The 20,395-nt window shown below is 36.8% G+C and overlaps 1 protein-coding gene across 1 annotated transcript in view; it reads right to left on the bottom strand.

The window, feature by feature from the left end:
* The window catches only part of IMMP1L (inner mitochondrial membrane peptidase subunit 1), an 83,275-nt gene that overhangs the window by 15,978 nt on the left and 46,902 nt on the right, over positions 1-20,395 (bottom strand). The window contains exons 3-4 of the mRNA XM_025358484.1: positions 18,407-18,495; positions 14,062-14,188 (exon numbers count right to left, since the gene is read on the bottom strand). Coding sequence (XP_025214269.1) covers positions 14,062-14,188; positions 18,407-18,495 — 216 coding nt within the window. The remainder of the gene's footprint in view (positions 1-14,061; positions 14,189-18,406; positions 18,496-20,395) is intronic.

The raw sequence follows: 20,395 nt of genomic DNA, 5'->3' as shown, positions 1-20,395 counted from the left end.
CAAACATATGAAAGTAAAATATACTACTACAAAATAGGATTCTTATAAACTACATATTACTGTTAAACTAAGCTAAAATTATTCTGAAAATGTTCAGAGAACACATCAGAAAACACTAAGTCGAGGAGCCTCAAAGATTATTCTTTAGCGTTGACATCTGAACAAAAACACTTCAGACTTGTAAACAATGAGTGAAATTTATCTTCAGAATCGTGTTAGCTATAGAATGAAAAAGTCACGTCACCTCCGCAGTGAACTTCACTTTAGCAAAAGAGTAAACATATTTCCTCTATATCAGCTGCAATCAAGGCATTAGCAGTATGCCATGATTGATTATCCTAGGAGCCGTTGCTGAGAAATGGATATGTGGCACAGGTTTTTATCACTATAGTCTGCAAAAAACAAGTCACTTATTTAGATACCCTAGTTGTAATAAGTGACATTATTAGGCAGTTCTTCTATTTAAATGACATAAGGATTTAGTATATCAGCAGCTTATAATACACAAGCCCTTTCAATCTGATGATTCCTCTCTCTACAGAGGAGTACTTTTTTCTGTTTATAATACAAGTGGTAATAGAAGACCAGATGGTTGACTTTTAGCTAAGGGAAATGACATTTAAACAAATAGAAAGACAGCATTTAGAATATTCAGGGATTCGAACTATAACCTAAATACACAGTATTCATTAAAGGACTATTAGTGTTAACTATATAAAGTGACCATTTTGTAATGCTAATTAGTAAGATTGTTTCTTAGGTTGTCCATCAGTTTTATTTAAATATTATCTAATACACTGTAAAATAGCTTTATTATTGCCATATTGTTACATTTCCAAGTTCTCCTTTTAATACACTATACCACCAGTACATCCTGCTAACACTTAATCAGTTCTTTCTGAAATGTAAAATTGTCTCTACTTCTTACATTTCTGCCAGTAATAATGATGTTATTAACATACTCTACAATTCACAAAGAAAAACATAAGAAATAACTACATTCCTTAGTCACCTCCCATCACTCTGCTGTGGTAATGGATTATTATTTGGTGAACAATGTTTCACCTTTTGTGTATAACGCTGACATCTATGGTATCAAAGACAGCCAAAAACCTTTAAATTAAATAGCCAGATATCTTTAGTAGCCCTCAGATAAAAGTAAAAACATGATTTTTCTAATAAGTACAGATTTGTTTCCTGTAACAACAGCAAAAGACTGCTATGCACTAACCACACTAACCACAGAATACACTGAAATTTCCATAATCATATTCTATTAATATGTCTATTCTCAATACAAGGTAGCTACTATGGTTAAGACATGAAAATTCAATAAATAAGGTTTTATTTAAAGATTTTTAAAATGATTCTTCATTTTACAATGAGCAACCACAGAAAATCCTAAAAGGAGAAATTTATAAACTCCAGGTAACAACATTACCCATCATTAAGCCGATAAACCAATAAAAGGACCAAAAGAACAAATTATCTGTATAGTAGTTAAATATGTTCAAAAGGCACATGTATGTCCACAGAAATGCAGAAACTTTTATTACCACACAACCTAATTAGTAGGCAATGAATGTTGCAAGGGCAACTTAGCCTTCATCATAATAAAACCACCATAGCATTTCAGGGGCATCAATGCTTCCTTCAAAATGACAACAAGGTAAGCCCAGTATGCCTCAATTCCCCCAGTACTTTAGGAGACTTAACCTTAACTAAGTTCAGTATTCCATAGTGATAAGTCAATTCAGAGCCTGGTGAATTTTTATTCTACTTAAAGAAAGGTCTGAAAAATATGCAGTCCTAAATAGAAGTCACTTAGGAAAAGAAATATTTAATCAGCACTCTGCTCTCCTGGTACACAGTAAGAGGAACAGTCCAATATTTTCTACAACTTTCACCTGCCATTGTGTAAGGCAGTCAGGTAGTCTTACCATTGGAAATAGCTTAGCTTTCAATTCTATGAAGACTAGAATGACCACAGATTGGCCAGTTCAGCAGAGTGGTAGGCTCCACAAACATCTTCTGAGAAGTCATAACATCACGCATTTACTTGGGGGCAAGTTTGCAGTAGAAACCAGTAGAACAAAGGAGTAGAAGTAGAAAAGAAACTAGCACCCTATTCATATATATCTAGATCTGTCCACCCTTCAAGTATTTTAAAAATATCTACTAGCTGCCAAATCACAGTTGAAATGATATGAAATCAACTGCGATTAAAATGAGTCCCTATCACCAAGAATCTTACGCTCTAGATCAGGGGGTCAGCAAACATTTTCTGAAAAGTGACAGATAGGAAATAGTCCAGGCGTTGCAAGCCATATAGTTTCTATCACAACTATTCAACTCTGACATTTTAGACAAAGCAAACACAGACAACAGACAAATGAATGGGCATGATTGTGTTCCAATGACACAATAATTACAAGAAAGGCAGCAGGGAAAATGATTATGCAGGGTCTTGCAGGCCACCATAAGGCCTATGGCTTTTATTGTAAGTGAAATGGGGAGCCAATGGGGTCTTTAAGCAGAAGAGTGACATAATCACTCTTAAAGAGCATCATCATCAAAAAGGATGACCTTATCTGCTGTGTGGAGAATATCAACGGAAGGGGTAGAGAAGCCAGAAAATTGGAAGGGTATAAGCAAAGAAAACAGTTCAAAAATTACTGCAACAAAATGAGAGAGATGAGTTCATCTTGCAAACTAATGGATGGTAGCAGTGACAGTAGCAAAACGTGGTCTGATTCTGATTATATATAGAAGGTATAATCATGATTTGCTAAGGGATTGGATGTAGGGTGAAAGAGAAGGAGAGTAAGGATAACTCTAAGGTTTGTGGCCTGAAAAAGTAGCATGAGGTTTTCTTTACTGTGATGGGAACTGTATGGAAGGAGTCAGTTAGGGAAAGAAAATCAGGATTTTAACTTTGGATACAGTAAGTTTGAGATGACCATTATTCATTAAAGTGAAGATATTAGACAATTAGACATGATTCCAGAGTTCAGGGAAGAGGTTATAGTTGATATACATTTGAGAGTAAGTTAAAAAGTACTGTACATAAAACCATGAGACAGGATGAGGTCAGCTAAAGTATAAGTGTAGATAAACAACAGAAAATTTAAAATACGAACCTTTAGTTAACTCCAGGGTTTGAAGATCATTCCAATATTTGGATATGAGGAGGAACCAATAAAGGAAATTCAGAAGAAAGATAGGAAAAAAACCAAAAAGAGCAGTGTCCCAAAAACTAAGTGAACCCAGGTTTTGAGAACAACTATTTCAAATACTAACAATAGGTCAAGTATGATGAGGACTGAGAGTTGATCACTGGAGAGACAACAAGAGAAGTCATTAGGGACTTTGACAAGAACCATCAATGAAGTGGTGGAGACCAAAGCCTAACTGGAATGAGTTCAAAAAAATAATACGAAGCTCAGAATGGAGTTAACTATACACAACTCTTCCCTATAGGAGGATGTGGTGTCAAGGGAGTTTGTTTAGATGTAGATTTTACAACATATTTGTTGATAGGAATTTATTATATTTCAAAATGCCTAACTATTCCATAGTTACCCCATGGATTAAAAGCATAGTCCTGGATTATCACACAATATTATACTACTAAACATTATGAAGTGTGTTTCTTCTTAATTGGCTTTATAACAAAATTTTAGTGTATTTCTGAGCCCTGTCCCTACATTCCCTAAGGGAATAGAGACTAAATTAAGTAGAGATTTACTTTGCATTTTGCCTCCTGTGCAAACCAATAGGAGAATGCCAACTCATTTTATTTTATTTTATTTTATTTTATTTTATTTTATTTTATTTTATTTTATTTTATTTTTTTGAGACGGAGTCACGCTCTGTCGCCCAGGCTGGAGTGCAGTGGCCGGATCTCAGCTCACTGCAAGCTCCGCCTCCCGGGTTCACGCCATTCTCCTGCCTCAGCCTCCCGAGTAGCTGAGACTACAGGCTCCCGCCACCTCGCCCGGCTAGTTTTTTGTATTTTTAGTAGAGACGGGGTTTCACCATGTTAGCCAGGATGGTCTCGATCTCCTGACCTTGTGATCCGCTCGTCTCGGCCTCCCAAAGTGGGATTACAGGCTTGAGCCACCGCGCCCGGCCAACTCATTTTATTTATTTCTTATTTGCTACATGCTCCTACTTCCAACTAAATTATTTTTTCTGATAAAGCAATAGCTTCTAGCAGCAAACTGAGGAATTCCTGTAGAATATACAGAAAGGCAACATACTCAATATATTTGAGCTCATGACAATTTGTTTCTTTCGAGAGTCACAAATTATTCTCATATCTTTACAGTAGCCAATGCTTAGTTCATACATAACCCCAGGAAAGAATTATTGGCTTCAGTACCTTCAAAATAAACAAAACAAACAGCATCTTTTTTTTCCCCCCTCTTTTCTTGAGACAGAGTTTCACTCTTATTGCCCAGGCTGAAGTGCAGTGGCGCAATCTCGGCTCACTGCAACCTCCACCTCCCAGGTTGAAGGGATTCTCCTGCCTCAGCCTCCCAAGTAGCTGAGATTGCAGGCGCCTGTCACCACACCCGGCTAATTTTTTTGTATTTTTAGCAGAGAGAGGGTTTCGCCATATTGGGCAGGCTGGTCTCAAACTCCTGACCTCAGGTGATCTGCCTGCCGTGGCCTCTCAAGTACTGGGATTACAGGCGTGAGTCACCGTACCAGGCCCACAACAGCGTCTTAACAGGGACTGCTTAGTTTCCAAATACCTAACAGTAAAAAGTAAAGCTGATTCATAAGCGTTGCTCGCCATGTGGTCTTTTAAAACTCTGGAATGGAAAACAAACAAAAAAGAACTCTGGAAAGAATAAAATGATCCCACATCACTACATCACTTAACCAATGATTTGTTTATGTTCTTTTCTGCCAACCTACAAACAAGGCTATTTCTTTGACATGCTAAACTCTACAGGCTAGATTCCAATGAAGAATTTTGGTGTTTGGCTTTCTGAAGCACCTACATACAAGAATAAACTTTCTTAGTCTGGAATTCAAAACATATTTTAATATTGTTCATTTTATTAAGCAGCTCAATCAAGATATGAATGGTAATATCTTCATCTTATAAACAACAATGATTTTTCTAAGAGGATGCAGAGGTAAGGGTAAGAAACTCATTTCATAAAATATTGTACCAGTGTGCTTCTGAGATAGCTTAAAAAAAGGGACAGACAAAAGGGGTAGACCCTGCAAACATTTTGGCTATCTTCTCAGAGCACTCCAAACTTGGATGAAATGTTGTTATAAATCACCTTGATTAAAGGAACACATTTGCTAAAGTGGTTCTGTAATAGCTACACAATTCTTAGGACTTGAATAACCCAGCGTAGAAAAACTGGCAAGGGACAAACTCTCAAAAACACTGGCTTCTCTTTCAGAACCAATACTGCCCCTGCTCAGAAATACTTCCCTGTGTTTTTTTAAAAATAATAAAGACAAATACATTTTAAAGTAAGTATAATTTGATGAGATGGGAACAGAAATAGGCAAAGTGTATTCTGAAAGAAGTAGTAGTGGCATCGTGAGGGTTACAGATTCTGAAGCCACTACTTGTGTTTCAATCCTCTCACTGTTTGAAATTGGGCAAGTTATTTAGCCTCCTTCTTTAGATTACCTATCAGTAAAATACTACTCTTACCTACTCATCATGTTGCTGTTGTGAAAATTAAACAAGTTAACCTTTGAAAAGATTCTCAACAGTATGGATGAAGTACAAAATAAGTGTTGACCAAGATTATTAGAATGATGTACTGTATACTTACAAATTTGTCTAACAAAAGTGAATGGAATACACCCAGAACAAAATGGCAATGTCATGTAATTTGTACATTTATCAAATATATAAAAACTCAGTAATAGAATGCCCTACTGGTGTTCTACCACACAGTAGAGTGATTATGGTTAACAATATTGTGTTGTATATGAAGGAGCTACTCAGAAGACTGATGTGGAAGGAGCATCTGAGCCCTGGAGGAGGAGGTTGCAGTGAGCTGAGATTGTGCCACTGCACTCCAGCTTGGGCAACAGAGCAAGACCATGTCAAAAAAAAAAAAAAACCCCGAGAGGATTTTGAATGTTCTCACTACAAGGAAATAAAAAATACATGAGGTGGAAGATGGCCGAATAGGAACAGCTCCAGTCTCCAGCTCCCAACACGAGCAACACAGAAGACAGGTGAATTCTGCATTTTCAACTGAGGTACTGGGTTCATCTCACTAGGGATTGCTGCTGCAGCCCGACCAGCCAGAGCTGAAGCAGGGCGAGGCATTGCCTCACCTGGAAAGCTCAAGGGGGAAGGGAATCCCTTTTCCTAGCCAGGGGAACTGAGACACATAACACCTGGAAAATCGGGTAACTCCCACCCCAATACTGCCCTTTACCAAGGGTCTTAGCAAACGGGCACACCAGGAGACTATACCCCACACCTCACCGGGAGGGTCCCACGCCCAGGGAGCCTCCCTCATTGCTAGTACAGCAGTCTGCGATCTAACTGCAAGGCAGCAGTGAGGCTGGGGGAGGGGCGCCCGCCATTGCTGAGGCTTAAGTAGGTAAACAAAGCCGCTGGGAAACTCGAACTAGGTGGACCTCACAGCAGCTCAAGGAGGCCTGTCAGTCTCTGTAGACTCCACCTCCGGGGACAGGGCACTGCTAAACAACAACAACAACAAAAGCCGCAGAAACCTCTGCAGACGCAAACGACTCTGTCTAACAGCTTTGAAGAGAGCAGTGGATCTCCCAACACGGAGGTTGAGATCTGAGAACAGACAGACTGTCTGCTCAAGTGGGTCCCTGACCCCTGAGTAGCCTAACCGGGAGACATTCCCCACTAGGGGCAGACCGACACCCCACACCTCACACAGTGGAGTACACCCCTGAGAGGGAGCTTCCAAAGCAAGAATCAGACAGGTACACTTGCTGTTCGGCAATATTCTATCTTCTGCAGTCTCTGCTGCTGATACCCAGGCAAACAGGGTCTGGAGTGGACCTCAAGCAATCTCCAACAGACCTACAGCTGAGGGTCCTCACTGTTAGAAGGAAAACTAACAGGAAGGACACCCACACCAAAACCCCATCAGTACGTCACCATCATCAAAGACCAGAGGCAGATAAAACCACAAAGATGGGGAAAAAGCAGGGCAGAAAAGCTGGAAATTCAAAAAATCAGAGCGCATCTCCCCCTGCAAAGGAACGCAGCTCATCGCCAGCAACGGATCAAAGCTGGAGAGAGAATGACTTTGACAAGATGAGAGAATAAGGCTTCAGTCTATCAAACTTCTCAGAGCTAAAGGAGGAATTACGTACCCAGTGCAAAGAAACTAAAAATCTTGAAAAAAGAGTGGAAGAATTGATAACTAGAATAATTAATGCAGAGAAGGCCATAAACGAATGGACAGAGATAAAAACCATGACACGAGAAATACGTGACAAATGCACAAGCTTCAGTAACCAACTCGATCAACTGGAAGAAAGAGTATCAGCGACTGAGGATCAAATGAATGAAATGAAGTGAGAAGAGAAATCTAAAGAAAAAAGAAGAAAAAGAAATGAACAAAGCCTGCAAGAAGTATGGGATTATGTAAAAAGACCAAATCTACGTCTGATTGGGGTGCCTGAAAGTGAGGGGGAATATGGAACCAAGTTGGAAAACACTCTTCAGGACATTATCCAGGAGAACTTCCCCAACCTAATAGGGCAGGCCAACATTCAAATTCAGGAAATACAGAGAATGCCACAAAGATACTCCTCAAGAAGAGCAACTGCAAGACACATAATTGCCAGATCCACCAAAGTTGAAATGAAGGAAAAAATCTTAAGGGCAGCCAGAGAGAAAGGTCGGGTTACCCACAAAGGGAAGCCCATCAGACTAACAGCAGATCTCTCAGCAGAAACTCTACAAGCCAGAAGAGAGTGGGGGCCAATATTCAACATTCTTAAAGAAAAGAATTTTAAACCCAGAATTTCATATCCAGCCAAACTAAGTTTCATAAGTGAAGGAGAAATAAAATCCTTTACAGATAAGCAAATGCTTAGAGATTTTGTCACCATCAGGCCTGCCTTACAAGAGACCTTGAAGGAAGCACTAAACATGGAAAGGAACAACCGGTACCAGCCATTGCAAAAACATGCCAAAATGTAAAGACCATCGAGGCCAGGAAGAAACTGCATCAACTAACGAGCAAAATAACCATTTAATATCATAATGGCAAGATCAAGTTCACACATAACAATATTAACCTTAAATGTAAATGGACTAAATGCTCCAATTAAAAGAAACAGACTGGCAAACTGGATAAAGAGTCAAGACCCATCAGTTTGCTGTATTCAGGAGACTCATCTCACATGCAGAGACATACATAGGCTCAAAATAAAGGGATGGAGGAAGATCTACCAAGCAAATGGAGAACAAAAAAAAACAGGGGTTGCAATCCTAGTCTCTGGTAAAACAAACTTTAAACCATCAAAGATCAAAAGAGACAAAGAAGGCCATTACATAATGGTAAAGGGATCAATTCAACAGGAAGAGCTAACTATCCTAAATATATATGCACCCAATACAGGAGCACCCAGATTCATAAAGCAAGTCCTTAGAGACTTAAAAAGAGACTTAGACTCCCATACAATAATAATGGGAGACTTCAACACCACACTGTCAACATTAGACAGATCAACGAGACAGAAAGTTAACAAGGATATCCAGGAATTGAACTCATCTCTGCAGCAAGTAGACCTAATAAACATCTACAGAACTCTCCACCCCAAATCAACAGAACATACATTCCTCTCAGCACCACATCACACTTATTCCAAAATTGACCACATAATTGGAAGTAAAGCACTCCTCAGCAAATGTACAAGAACGGAAATTATAACAAACTGTCGCTCAGACCACAGTGCAATCAAACTAGAACTCAGGACTAAGAAACTCAATCAAAACCGCTCAACTACATGGAAACTGAACAACCTGCTCCTGAATGACTACTGGGTACATAATGAAATGAAGGCAGAAATAAAGATGTTCTTTAAAACCAATGAGAACAAAGATACAACATACCAGAATCTCTGGGACACATTTAAAGCAGTGTGTAGAGGGAAATTTATAGCACTAAATGCCCACAAGAGAAAGCTGGAAAGATCTAAAATTGACACTCTAACATCACAATTAAAAGAACTAGAGAAGCAAGAGCAAACACATTCGAAAGCTAGCAGAAGGCAAGAAATAACTAAGATCAGAGCAGAACTGAAGGAGATAGAGACACAAAAAACCCTCCAAAAAATCAATGAATCCAGGAGTTGGTTTTTTGAAGAGATCAACAAAATTGATAGACCACTAGCAAGACTAATAAAGAAGAAAAGAGAGAAGAATCAAATAGATGCAATAAAAAATGATAAAGGGGGTATCACCACCGACCCCACAGAAATACAAACTACCATCAGAGAATACTATAAACACCTCTACGCACATAAACGAGAAAACCTAGAATAAATGGATAATTTCCTGGACACTTACACTCTTCCAAGACTAAACCAGGAAGAAGCTGAATCCCTGAATAGACCAATAGCAGGCTCTGAAATTGAGGCAATAATTAATAGCTTACCAACCAAAAAAAGTCCAGGACTAGATGGATTCACAGCTGAATTCTACCAGAGGTACAAGGAGGAGCTGGTACCATTCCTTCTGAAACTATTCCAATCAATAGAAAAAGAGGGAATCCTCCGTAACTCATTTTATGAGGCCAACATCATCCTGATACCAAAACCTGGCAGAGACACAACATTTTAGACCAATATCTCTGATGAACATCGATGTAAAAATCCTCAATAAAATACTGGCAAACCGGATCCAGCAGCACATCAAAAAGCTTATCCACCATGATCAAGTGGGCTTCATTCCTGGGATGCAAGGCTGGTTCAACATACGCGTATCAATAAACGTAATCCAGCATATAAACAGAACCAACGACAAAAACTACATGAATATCTCAATAGATGCAGAAAAGGCCTTTGACAAAATTCAACAGCCCTTCATGCTAAAAACGCTCAATAAATTCGGTATTGATGGAACGTACCTCAAAATAATAAGAGCTATTTATGACAAACCCACAGCCAATATCATCCTGAATGGGCAAAAACTGGAAAAATTCCCTTTGAAAACTGGCACAAGACAGGGATGCCCTCTCTCACCACTCCTATTCAACATAGTGTTGGAAGTTCTGGCTAGGGCAGTCAGGCAAAAGAAAGAAATAAAGGGTATTCAGTTAGGAAAAGAAGAAGTTAAATTGTCCCTGTTTGCAGGTGACATGATTGTCTATTTAGAAAACCCCATTGTCTCAGCCCAAAATCTCCTTAAGCTGATAAGCAACTTCAGCAAAGTCTCAGGATACAAAATCAATGTGCAAAAATCACAAGCATTCTTATACACCAGTAACAGACAAACAGAGAGCCAAATCATGAATGAACTCCCATTCACAATTGCTTCAAACAGAATAAAATACCTAGGAATCCAACTTACAAGGGATGTAAAGGACCTCTTCAAGGAGAACTACAAACCACCGCTCAGTGAAATAAAAGAGAACACAAACAAATGGAAGAACATACCATGCTCATGGATAGGAAGAATCAATATCGTGAAAATGGCCATACTGCCCAAGGTAATTTATAGATTCAGTGCCATCCCCATCAAGCTACCAATGACTTTCTTCACAGAATTGGAAAAAACTACTTTAAAGTTCATATGGAACCAAAAAGGACCCCGCATTGCCAAGACAATCCTAAGTCAAAAGAACAAAGCTGGAAGCATCATGCTACCTGACTTCAAACTATACTATAAGGCTACAGTAACCAAAACAGCATGGTACTGGTACAAAAACAGAGATATAGACCAATGGAACAGAACAGAGTCCTCAGAAATAATACCACACATCTACAGCCATCTGATCTTTGACAAACCTGAGAGAAACAAGAAATGGGGAAAGGATTCCCTATTTAATGAATGGTGCTGGGAAAATTGGCTAGCCATAAGTAGAAAGCTGAAACTGGATCCTTTCCTTACTCCTTATACAAAAATTAATTCAAGATGGATTAGAGACTTAAATGTTAGACCTAATACCATAAAAACCCTAGAAGAAAACCTAGATAATACCATTCAGGACATAGGCATGGGCAAGGACTTCATGTCTAAAACACCAAAAGCAACGGCAACAAAAGCCAAAATTGACAAATGGGATCTAATTAAACTAAAGAGCTTCTGCACAGCAAAAGCAACTACCATCAGAGTGAATAGGCAACCTACAGAATGGGAGAAAATATTTGCAATCTACTCATCTCACAAAGGGCTAATATCCAGAACTTACAAAGAACTCAAACAAATTTACAAGAAAAAAACAACCCCATCAAAAAGTAGGCAAAGGATATGAACAGAAAGTTCTCAAAAGAAGACATTCATACAGCCCACAAACACATGAAAAAATGCTCATCATCACTTGCCATCAGAGAAATGCAAATCAAAACCACAATGAGATACCATCTCACACCAGTTAGAATGGCAATCATTAAAAAGGAAACAACAGGTGCTGGAGAGGATGTGGAGAAACAGGAACACTTTTACACTGTTGGTGGGATTGTAAACTAGTTCAACCATTATGGAAAACAGTATGGCGATTCCTCAAGGATCTAGAACTAGAAGTACCATATGACCTAGCCATCCCATTACTGGGTATATACCCAAAGGATTATAAATCATGCTGCTATAAAGACACATGCACACGTCTGTTTATTGCGGCACTATTCACAATAGCAAAGACTTGGAATCAATCCAAATGTCCATCAGTGACAGACTGGATTAAGAAAATGTGGTACATATACACCATGGAAGACTATGCAGCCATAAAAAAGGATGAGTTTGTGTCCTCTGTAGGGACATGGATGTAGCTGGAAACCATCATTCTCAGCAAACTATCACAAGAACAGAAAAACCAAACACCGCATGTTCTCACTCATATGTGGGAACTGAACAATGAGATCACTTGGACTTGGGAAGGGGAACATCATATACTGGGGCCTATCATGGGGAGGAGGGAGGGGGGAGGGATTGCATTGGGAGTTATACCTGATGTAAATGACAAGCTGATGGGTGCTGATGAGTTGATGGGTGCAGCACGCCAACATGGCACAAGTATACATATGTAACAAACCTGCGCGTTATGCACATGTACCCTAGAACTTAAAGTATAATAAAAAAAAAATACATGAGGTGATAGATATGCTAAATGTACTAATTTCATTTTTATACAATGTATATTAGTATTGAAACATCACACTATACCCCATAAATAATGTACAATTATTTTGTGTCAATTAAAAACAAAAAACTCAATGAATATTTTCCTTGAATAGAACATTTAAAAAATTTACATCTTACAGTGCTGGTTATCTTCTCTGATTACTTAGCAGAGACTTCATCTGAATCCTTTTGTACTGACATCCTCCTCTAATAACTCTTAAAAAGAAATCGACAACAACAATACGGTATTTATTTGCTCTGTTGTTCTGTCTGTTGATATCATTTCTGGTTTCAAGTACATACATGATGCTAAAGCAATTCAGAAGTGACTAGAATATCTCAGGAAATGCTAATAGTCATATGAAGGTGAAATTACATGGAAAATCTAACATTTTTAAAGGAGAAGAGGATACAGTGTCCATGATGAAAGCAATAGTAGAAAAATATGTTACCTGACAGCACACTATCATCTTTAACACTGTTATCACCATAAGGTAACAATTACTGTGTATTTGGCATTGTAGTAATAAACATCAAAAGCACTTGTACAGCTGAACCATAGTCTATTACAAATGGTAAATAAATAAGATTGATTATTTAACAGTCTATTGATCAAACTTACTTATAGGGCAATCAGAGGCTATTATGGTTCAAAATAAATTTATGATGACAATGTCATTATTCAGTTGTCTGTTTACATTGAGGATGAATACAGAGATAATGTTAGTTAACAGCTGCATCAATAATTTGATAGTGACACAGAAGATGTACAGTAAAGTAGAAAATTAAGCTATAATTATTAAAGTAAGAAGAGTATATGCTGAGTAAACAAAAGGCCATCTCTCTTCCCCTAAGCTCTGTTACAGAAGCCATGTGATTGGTGAAAGGAGCTAACACATTGTATCTACTCTGCATTCTTCCATTTATACTATTCTTGCACTTTTTCTAGCTGTACAAGCAAAGTGGTTGTATACAATTTCAATATACACAATTTTGATTATCAAAATTTAAATAGGATGTTAAAAAAAAATAAAGCATAGGGTTTATTTGATTTTGTCAGACTTCCCACTAATAGTGGAAAATCTTTCTAAGCCAGGATCCCAAATGCATTTAGTTATCATGTCTCCTTTGTCTGCTCCAATATATGACAGGGCCTCAATCTTTCCGTGTTTTTTATGACTTTGACATTTTTGAAGAGTATTGGTCAGTTATATTGTAGAATGACCCTCAATTTGGAATTGTCTTATGTTTTCTCATGAGTAGACTGAGGTTGTAACTTTTTTTTCCTGCAAGTGCCCTTCTTGATGCTTCAATCAGAGGCTACATTATGTTGATATATCATGTTATGATGATGAAGATAACTCAGTTAAAGTGGTGCCTGACAGGTTTCACCTCTAAGGTTTTTTCCCTTTGTAATAAATATCTTGGGAGAGATACTTTAAGATTATGCAAAGTTCTATTTCTTCTCAAACTTTTTTCCAATAATTTTAGCATCCACTGGTAAATTTTGCCTGTAACAATTATTGCGATGTTTATGTAGATTTTAAAAGTAACTAAAATATATAAAATATAATGGCTGAATTGTTCTTGATATAAATATATTTAAATTCTACTGGATGCATTTTTTCTTACATTCAAAATATGAATAAACATTATTTTCTTTTGTCAGCATTCAGTTAATGTTAATCAATTATGACACCAAAAAATAACATAATTGAAATGTTACTTACATAACTATGGCTTTTAAAGAAATCTGATGGACTAGTGGTGAGGATTTTGTCTCCTTCCAAACCAATTACTCTTTTACAAATATTTGATTTTGGATCACTTGGGCTTTTTGCAATCACAATGTCACCTCTGAGGGGGAAAAGTCAAAGAAATGTCTGTATTATTTATTAAGCATAAACACATGCATGGCACTGCTTTAATACTTTTATAAGGCAACTTAAACAAAGCCATAACCTTTATCCTCTCATATACTGACTCTTCCATACATTTACTGGTTTTGAGAACCTTTGCGACTGAATACTTTGGGTGAGAATCCAACAATAAGAGTGATGAAAAGGCTATCTAAAATTTCTGATAATTTCAGAAGATTCTAAACTTTCAGATAATTCCACAAGAATTATCTTTTTGCATTGTATCCACTATGCTTTACTCCTGTGTCCAAATTCTTAGAACCAAAATTGTGGGAAAGCAATTCTATATAGGCCAGGTACGGTGGCTCACAACTATAATCTCAGCACTTTGGGAGGCTACGGCAAGGGGATTGCTTGAAACCAGGAGTTCATGGCTACAGTAAGCTCTGATCGTGCCACCATGGGCAACAGACTGAGACCATGTCTCAAAAAAACAAACAAACAAACAAACACCAAGAAAAACCCCAAATGAACCAAAACAAACAAACAAAAAACCCTCCACACAATTCCATATAAATACTAACAAATTAAGTAAACAAATATTGCTGTCCAGGCAGTAGCACTGATTGACTTTAGGGTACACTAAAAAGGTAAAAACATCATCCATGTTTCCCTAGAACTTCCCTAGAACTTAAATAATTGAGGAATGATAGCATATAAGTCCTATAACCTATATCAAAAGAACTTATATTTGAGAACAAAAATCAAAAGATACAACAAAATAAAATGCTAAAAGTTGCCCAAATATACACTCTGAAAAATAAAATGAGGCATCAAACATATAAAACCAATAAGGGTCTGATTACATACAGAAGACATGATTTATGATAAGAAGAACTGACAATCCATTTGGTAATAAAAAATAAGAAAGATCCTAAAGAGTGGAAAGGAAGAAGACAGAACCTAGGACTAATGACCACAGTCAAACAGAACACAATGCTCTTTCTGCATAAAACGAGCAATATGTGAATTCTGTTGACTAACACACATTTAAAAGGATTTAACATATTTACTTATTAATTGTACCTAGTTCCAGAAATAGTTTAATGTTACTTATAATAAAATAAGCATATGTCAAAATAGTATTAAAAGTCGTAAGAATAAAAGGAAAATGATGATGAAATCAGAAACCTAGTAACTGCTCTATAGAAGCATTAAAATGGGTTCTAAACTCTTTGGGAGCCAAGTCAGAAGAAATTAAGACCAGTTACATGGAAATCATTACTTAATAAAATAACAGTTTGGGAGGTAAGACAAAATTTTCCCTAAAAACTAAATCAAAGAGAAATTCACAAGAAACATTCTTATATAACAGAATGAAAGATACCATTATCGGAAATTTTACAGAAAGTGCAGAAATAGTATTTACAATGATGATCTCTTGAGGCTATTCTTGGTAAGAGTTGAAAGGTAGCAAATCATTACATTCTATAATTTGGATGTTGCCTTCTTTTGAAAATAGAATACGGTATTTTCTTTCTAAACAACTAGAACCATGTCAGTGGATCTGTTCAGATGAACAAATTTGCAAAAATTGTAACACACCATCAAAGTTGATTTTGGGTAGCTTTGGAGGAAGAGACGTTTTTCCATGGGTGTTTAATGAAGCTTAAGTTCTTTGATCAAATAATCAATATGACCCTTAAAACAAACTTTGCACTCGAATGGCAACATAGAAATCATAATTCAGTCGTGCTGTTTTTGTAGAAAGTAGTATTAACATAAACTTTATTTCTGGTAGTCTAACTAGACATATGCATAGCATTTAGATCAAAATACATATCCCTTGGATTCTTAACTCCTTCAAATAGTTTTAAAAGGAAGCTTATTAAAATTTTCTCATATTTGTAAACAACTTATTCTACTACACAATAAGCTTTTGAAAACTAGTGTCAATATCTCATTAATCTTAATATTCTCTATAATGTACGGTACATCTTATAAATTAGGTGCTCACTACTATTTATTGAAAGAATAAGCAGTAGTAAAAATTTGACTGTCTCAAGGTTGAGTGTTCTCTGCAGCTGACTGAAGAGACATCCATGTGCTTTAGTTACTAGATATGCAAACTTTTACTCTTGCCTAAATGGAAGGTTATTTTACATTTAGAAACAGGCAGCCAACAACAGGACCCCTTACCAGGAGTCAAATATTCCCCTGAAATCTTGAGTTCTGTGCTGCGGGTAAAAGAAAGAGAATACTCAGGACAGTAATATTTTTTAAGTAAAAGTTACCAGCTGGCTACCTTGGCTCTAAAAGTTACTTTGGTATATCTCATAAATGCCAGATTTTGAGCTGTCTTGTAACCTGGATGAATAGAGTACAAAATAAGATCTTCAAAGAATATGAATTCATTTACTGAATGTAGTTATTTGTTTCACTTATCTGAATGCAACGAGTAATTGTTTTAAAAATATCAAGCTGTGTATTCAAAAACTATTCAGCCAACAAGTTCAGCTCCTCATTCAGGATGCCCAAGGATTATTGTGAATAAAATTATGTCACTGGCATGGAACACAGACGCTTGTTTTCATGCTACATCATGAGGCTAGGTCTCCAGTTAATTCAAAGGCTATATAAGGATAATTTGATATAAGTTAAAAAGAAAAGGGAGCAACAACACAATCTATTATATAAGTTTTATTTTATAACTCCTATATCTACAATTAAGTATATAGAAGTTGTTATGGGTAAAAGATTTGAAGAAGAATTACCTAGGGAGCATGCCAAACTATACAGCTTGACCAAGAGAGTTTATCTGCAGAATCTAAGGCTGGTGAAAGATCAATAAATGTGAAGAAATGTATTCTTAACAATTTTCAGTACTGTACAATAGGTTATAGCAAAGGTGAACAGTGAAAGAGAAGTGCCTAAACCTACTTATTATGCCATAAACTAAATACTAGCTCAAGGGAATCAAATTTGTAGTTTACTGAAATGAAAGCAGGCATAGAATTTTTTCAGAATTATAAAAAACAAATGGACTCAAAATTTTAGGATATCAGAGAGGTGCTCTTTAGAAAATATATTAAATTATTAATACTTGACATTCATTTGGAAGAGATCATTCTCATAGAGTTAACTGGAATAAAGGGTATCACAAGGATTGGAACCACCATTTGAAATAGGATTTTTAAATTATTTTTTGGGGGGAAGGAGTCTTGCTCTGTCACCCAGGCTGGAGTGCAGTGGCATGATCTTGGCTCACTGCAGCCTCCATCTCCCAGGTTCAAGCAATTCTCCTGCCTCAGTCTCCTGTGAAATAGGACTTTAAAAGGTTTAGTGACAAACAATATTTGCCCAGGAGTTATTCAAGTTAATATAATTAATCAGGAGACTCATAATATATACAATTCCTGGTTCTCAGCTATATACAATGATGTAATCTAAAAATCATCAAATGGGCTGGGCATGGTGGCTCACACCTGTAATCTCAACACTTTGGCAGGCTGAGGTGAGCGGATTGCTTGAGCTCAGGAGTTTGAGACCAGCCTGGGCAACATGGCGAAACCCAGTCTCTACAAAAACTACAGAAATTATCTGGGCGTGGTGTATATACCTGTAGTCACAGCTACTTGGGAGACTGAGGGGAAGGATCACTGGAGCCCAGGAGGTTGAGGCTGCAGGGAGCTGAGATCGTGTCACTGCACTCCAGCCTGGGAGCCAGAGCAAGACCTCATCTCAAAAAATGTGTATCAGAAAATTTAAAAAAATAAAAACCATCAAACAGTCATCATAGGCTATACATAGAGAATAAGATAGCAATCAATAGAACTACAGGATTATTTTTAAAATTAAAGAACAAAAACATTGATTTGGATCTGTAATGTAATACCTAAGTTCCTAGTTCTTAACTGAAAACATTCTAAAACCCAATAAAAACAAGTTAAGCTTACATGTATATTGTAAGGGACTGTTAATTATTTTTCACAATGACGCAAGAGATACAATGACCCAAGAGACTGCATATGTTTGAGAAACTATTAAAATTTCTCAAACTGAAAGAAAATATTTGACTCAAAATTTTAACTAGCTGGTTATTAACATGTTTATTTATGGAACAGTTTTTAAAGATGAAGTTAAGGAATTGCAGAAAAGACATAATGTGTGTATATATTTTCACTGTAAATTTAATATATCCATGACAGAAATTTACCTTTGGATACCATAAAAATGTCGACTAAGATTTTCTGCAAAGACAATATCTGAATTTTGAATTGTAGGCTCCATTGATGGTCCAGAACACTGAAAAGAGAGGTAATTTGTAATCTAAATTCAAAATCTCTTTTAAATTTAACATAAATCATTTGAGCAGGCTTAAAAGAAAGAAAATCAAGCAAATGTTCTTAAAGCTTGGGGCATGATTCATGAAAATCTGGCAGTTCTCAAATAAGTTCAACTCTAGAGTAGCCACTAAGTCTGGAAATATAGAAAAATATGTTATAAATGGATTATTGATTTCACATTATAATGCCTGAATAAAACAAACTACCTATGTTTCCAAATTTAGGCCACCCTATAGAATGTCAGTTCTATGAGGGCAGAGATCTCTCTCATGTTCCCAGCTATATAACCAAAGCCAAGAACAATGTTTGGTACAAAATTGATAAACCATACATATTGGTTGAATGAATGGGAGAATGATTCATTTTCTTATTACTATCAGATATAATCCAGTGAACATGATGATGATTTACTAAATGGTATTAAACTATTCTCAATGAGCTTATGCCCATCTTCCTCTTCCAAGAGAATAGCTTACTCATTTCATGGGGCTACAACTTAAATTTTCTACTGAAAAATACTAGTATGAAGACATGGACTTTAAAGATTTTCAGGGCTAGGCATGGTGGCTCACACCTGTAATTCCAAAACTTTGGAAGAAAGACTTGAGGACAGGAGGTCAAGACCAAACCTGGCAACCTAAAGAGACCCCATCTTTACAATAAAGCAATCAAAGGTTTTCCTATTTGTATGTCTCAAAACCATAATCTTGATATATACAGGTTGAGTATCCCTAATAAAAAGTCTGAAATTTTAAATGCTCTAAAATCTGAAATGTTCTGAGAGTCTACATGATACCACAAACGGTAAATTCCATACCTGACCCCATGGGATGCATCATAGCCAACATGCAGTCAAAATTTTTGTTTCATGTACAAAATTCTTTAAAATAGCATATAACATTACCTTCAGGCTATGCATACAAGGTACATATGAAATACAAATGAATTTTGTGTTCAGACTTGGGTCCCATCCCCAAAATATCTCATTATACATATGCAAATATTCCAAAATTCAAAAAAATCTAAAATCCATAACACTTCTGGTCCCAAGTATTTCTCATAAGGGATACTCAACCTCTACCTCAGAATCAGAAAAAATTATCATTGCCACCTTAAAAATCTAAATACTACAGTCTCCATTTACTCTACTTGTAAATAAAACTTTTTACTCAAAAGTTCCTACTCAGGCAGAAATAAGAAGAAATATGATTACAGTTTGTTTGCTACCTTTGTAAGTACCAATCTAACTTACAAAAAATCAAGGTGGCAAGTTTCAGCCAGGTACAGTGGCTCATACCTATAAAACCAGAACTTTGGGAAGCCAAGGTAGGCAGATCACTTGACACCAGGAGTTCGTGCCCAGCCTGGACAACATGGTGAAACGCCATCTGTACTAAAAATACAACAATTAGCCAGGCGTGGTGTTGCACCCCTGTAGTCCCAGTTACTTGGGAGGCTGAGGCACGAGAACTGTTTTGAGCCCAGGAGGCGGAGGCTGCAGTGAACTGAGATCACTCGATTGCACTCCAGCCCAGGCAACAGAGCAAGACCCTGTCTCAAAAAAAAAAAAAAGGGAAATTTGAGTTAAACATATATATTTCCATTACTCCATCTTAACTGGAAGTTACGTGACTATCAATCTGATAAAGTAAACCTAATTTAAAAAAACAAAAACAACAGTAATAACAACAATTAAAAAAAACTGACTAGCTGGTCAATCAATTTGTTCTTTACATGACAAAAGGTTTGAATCAACAACCACAGTTCATAGTTTCCCACTACAATATTAAGAACAAGTATTAGTTGGGGACAGGGAACAACTTTAACATTTTAATATAGACATTAGGCAGAATAATCTG

This window comes from Theropithecus gelada, chromosome 14 (genome assembly GCF_003255815.1).
Source record: "Theropithecus gelada isolate Dixy chromosome 14, Tgel_1.0, whole genome shotgun sequence".
Lineage (NCBI taxonomy): Eukaryota > Metazoa > Chordata > Mammalia > Primates > Cercopithecidae > Theropithecus > Theropithecus gelada.
Note: the sequence above shows the minus strand (reverse complement) of the source record. Positions and strands in the feature narration are given on the sequence as shown.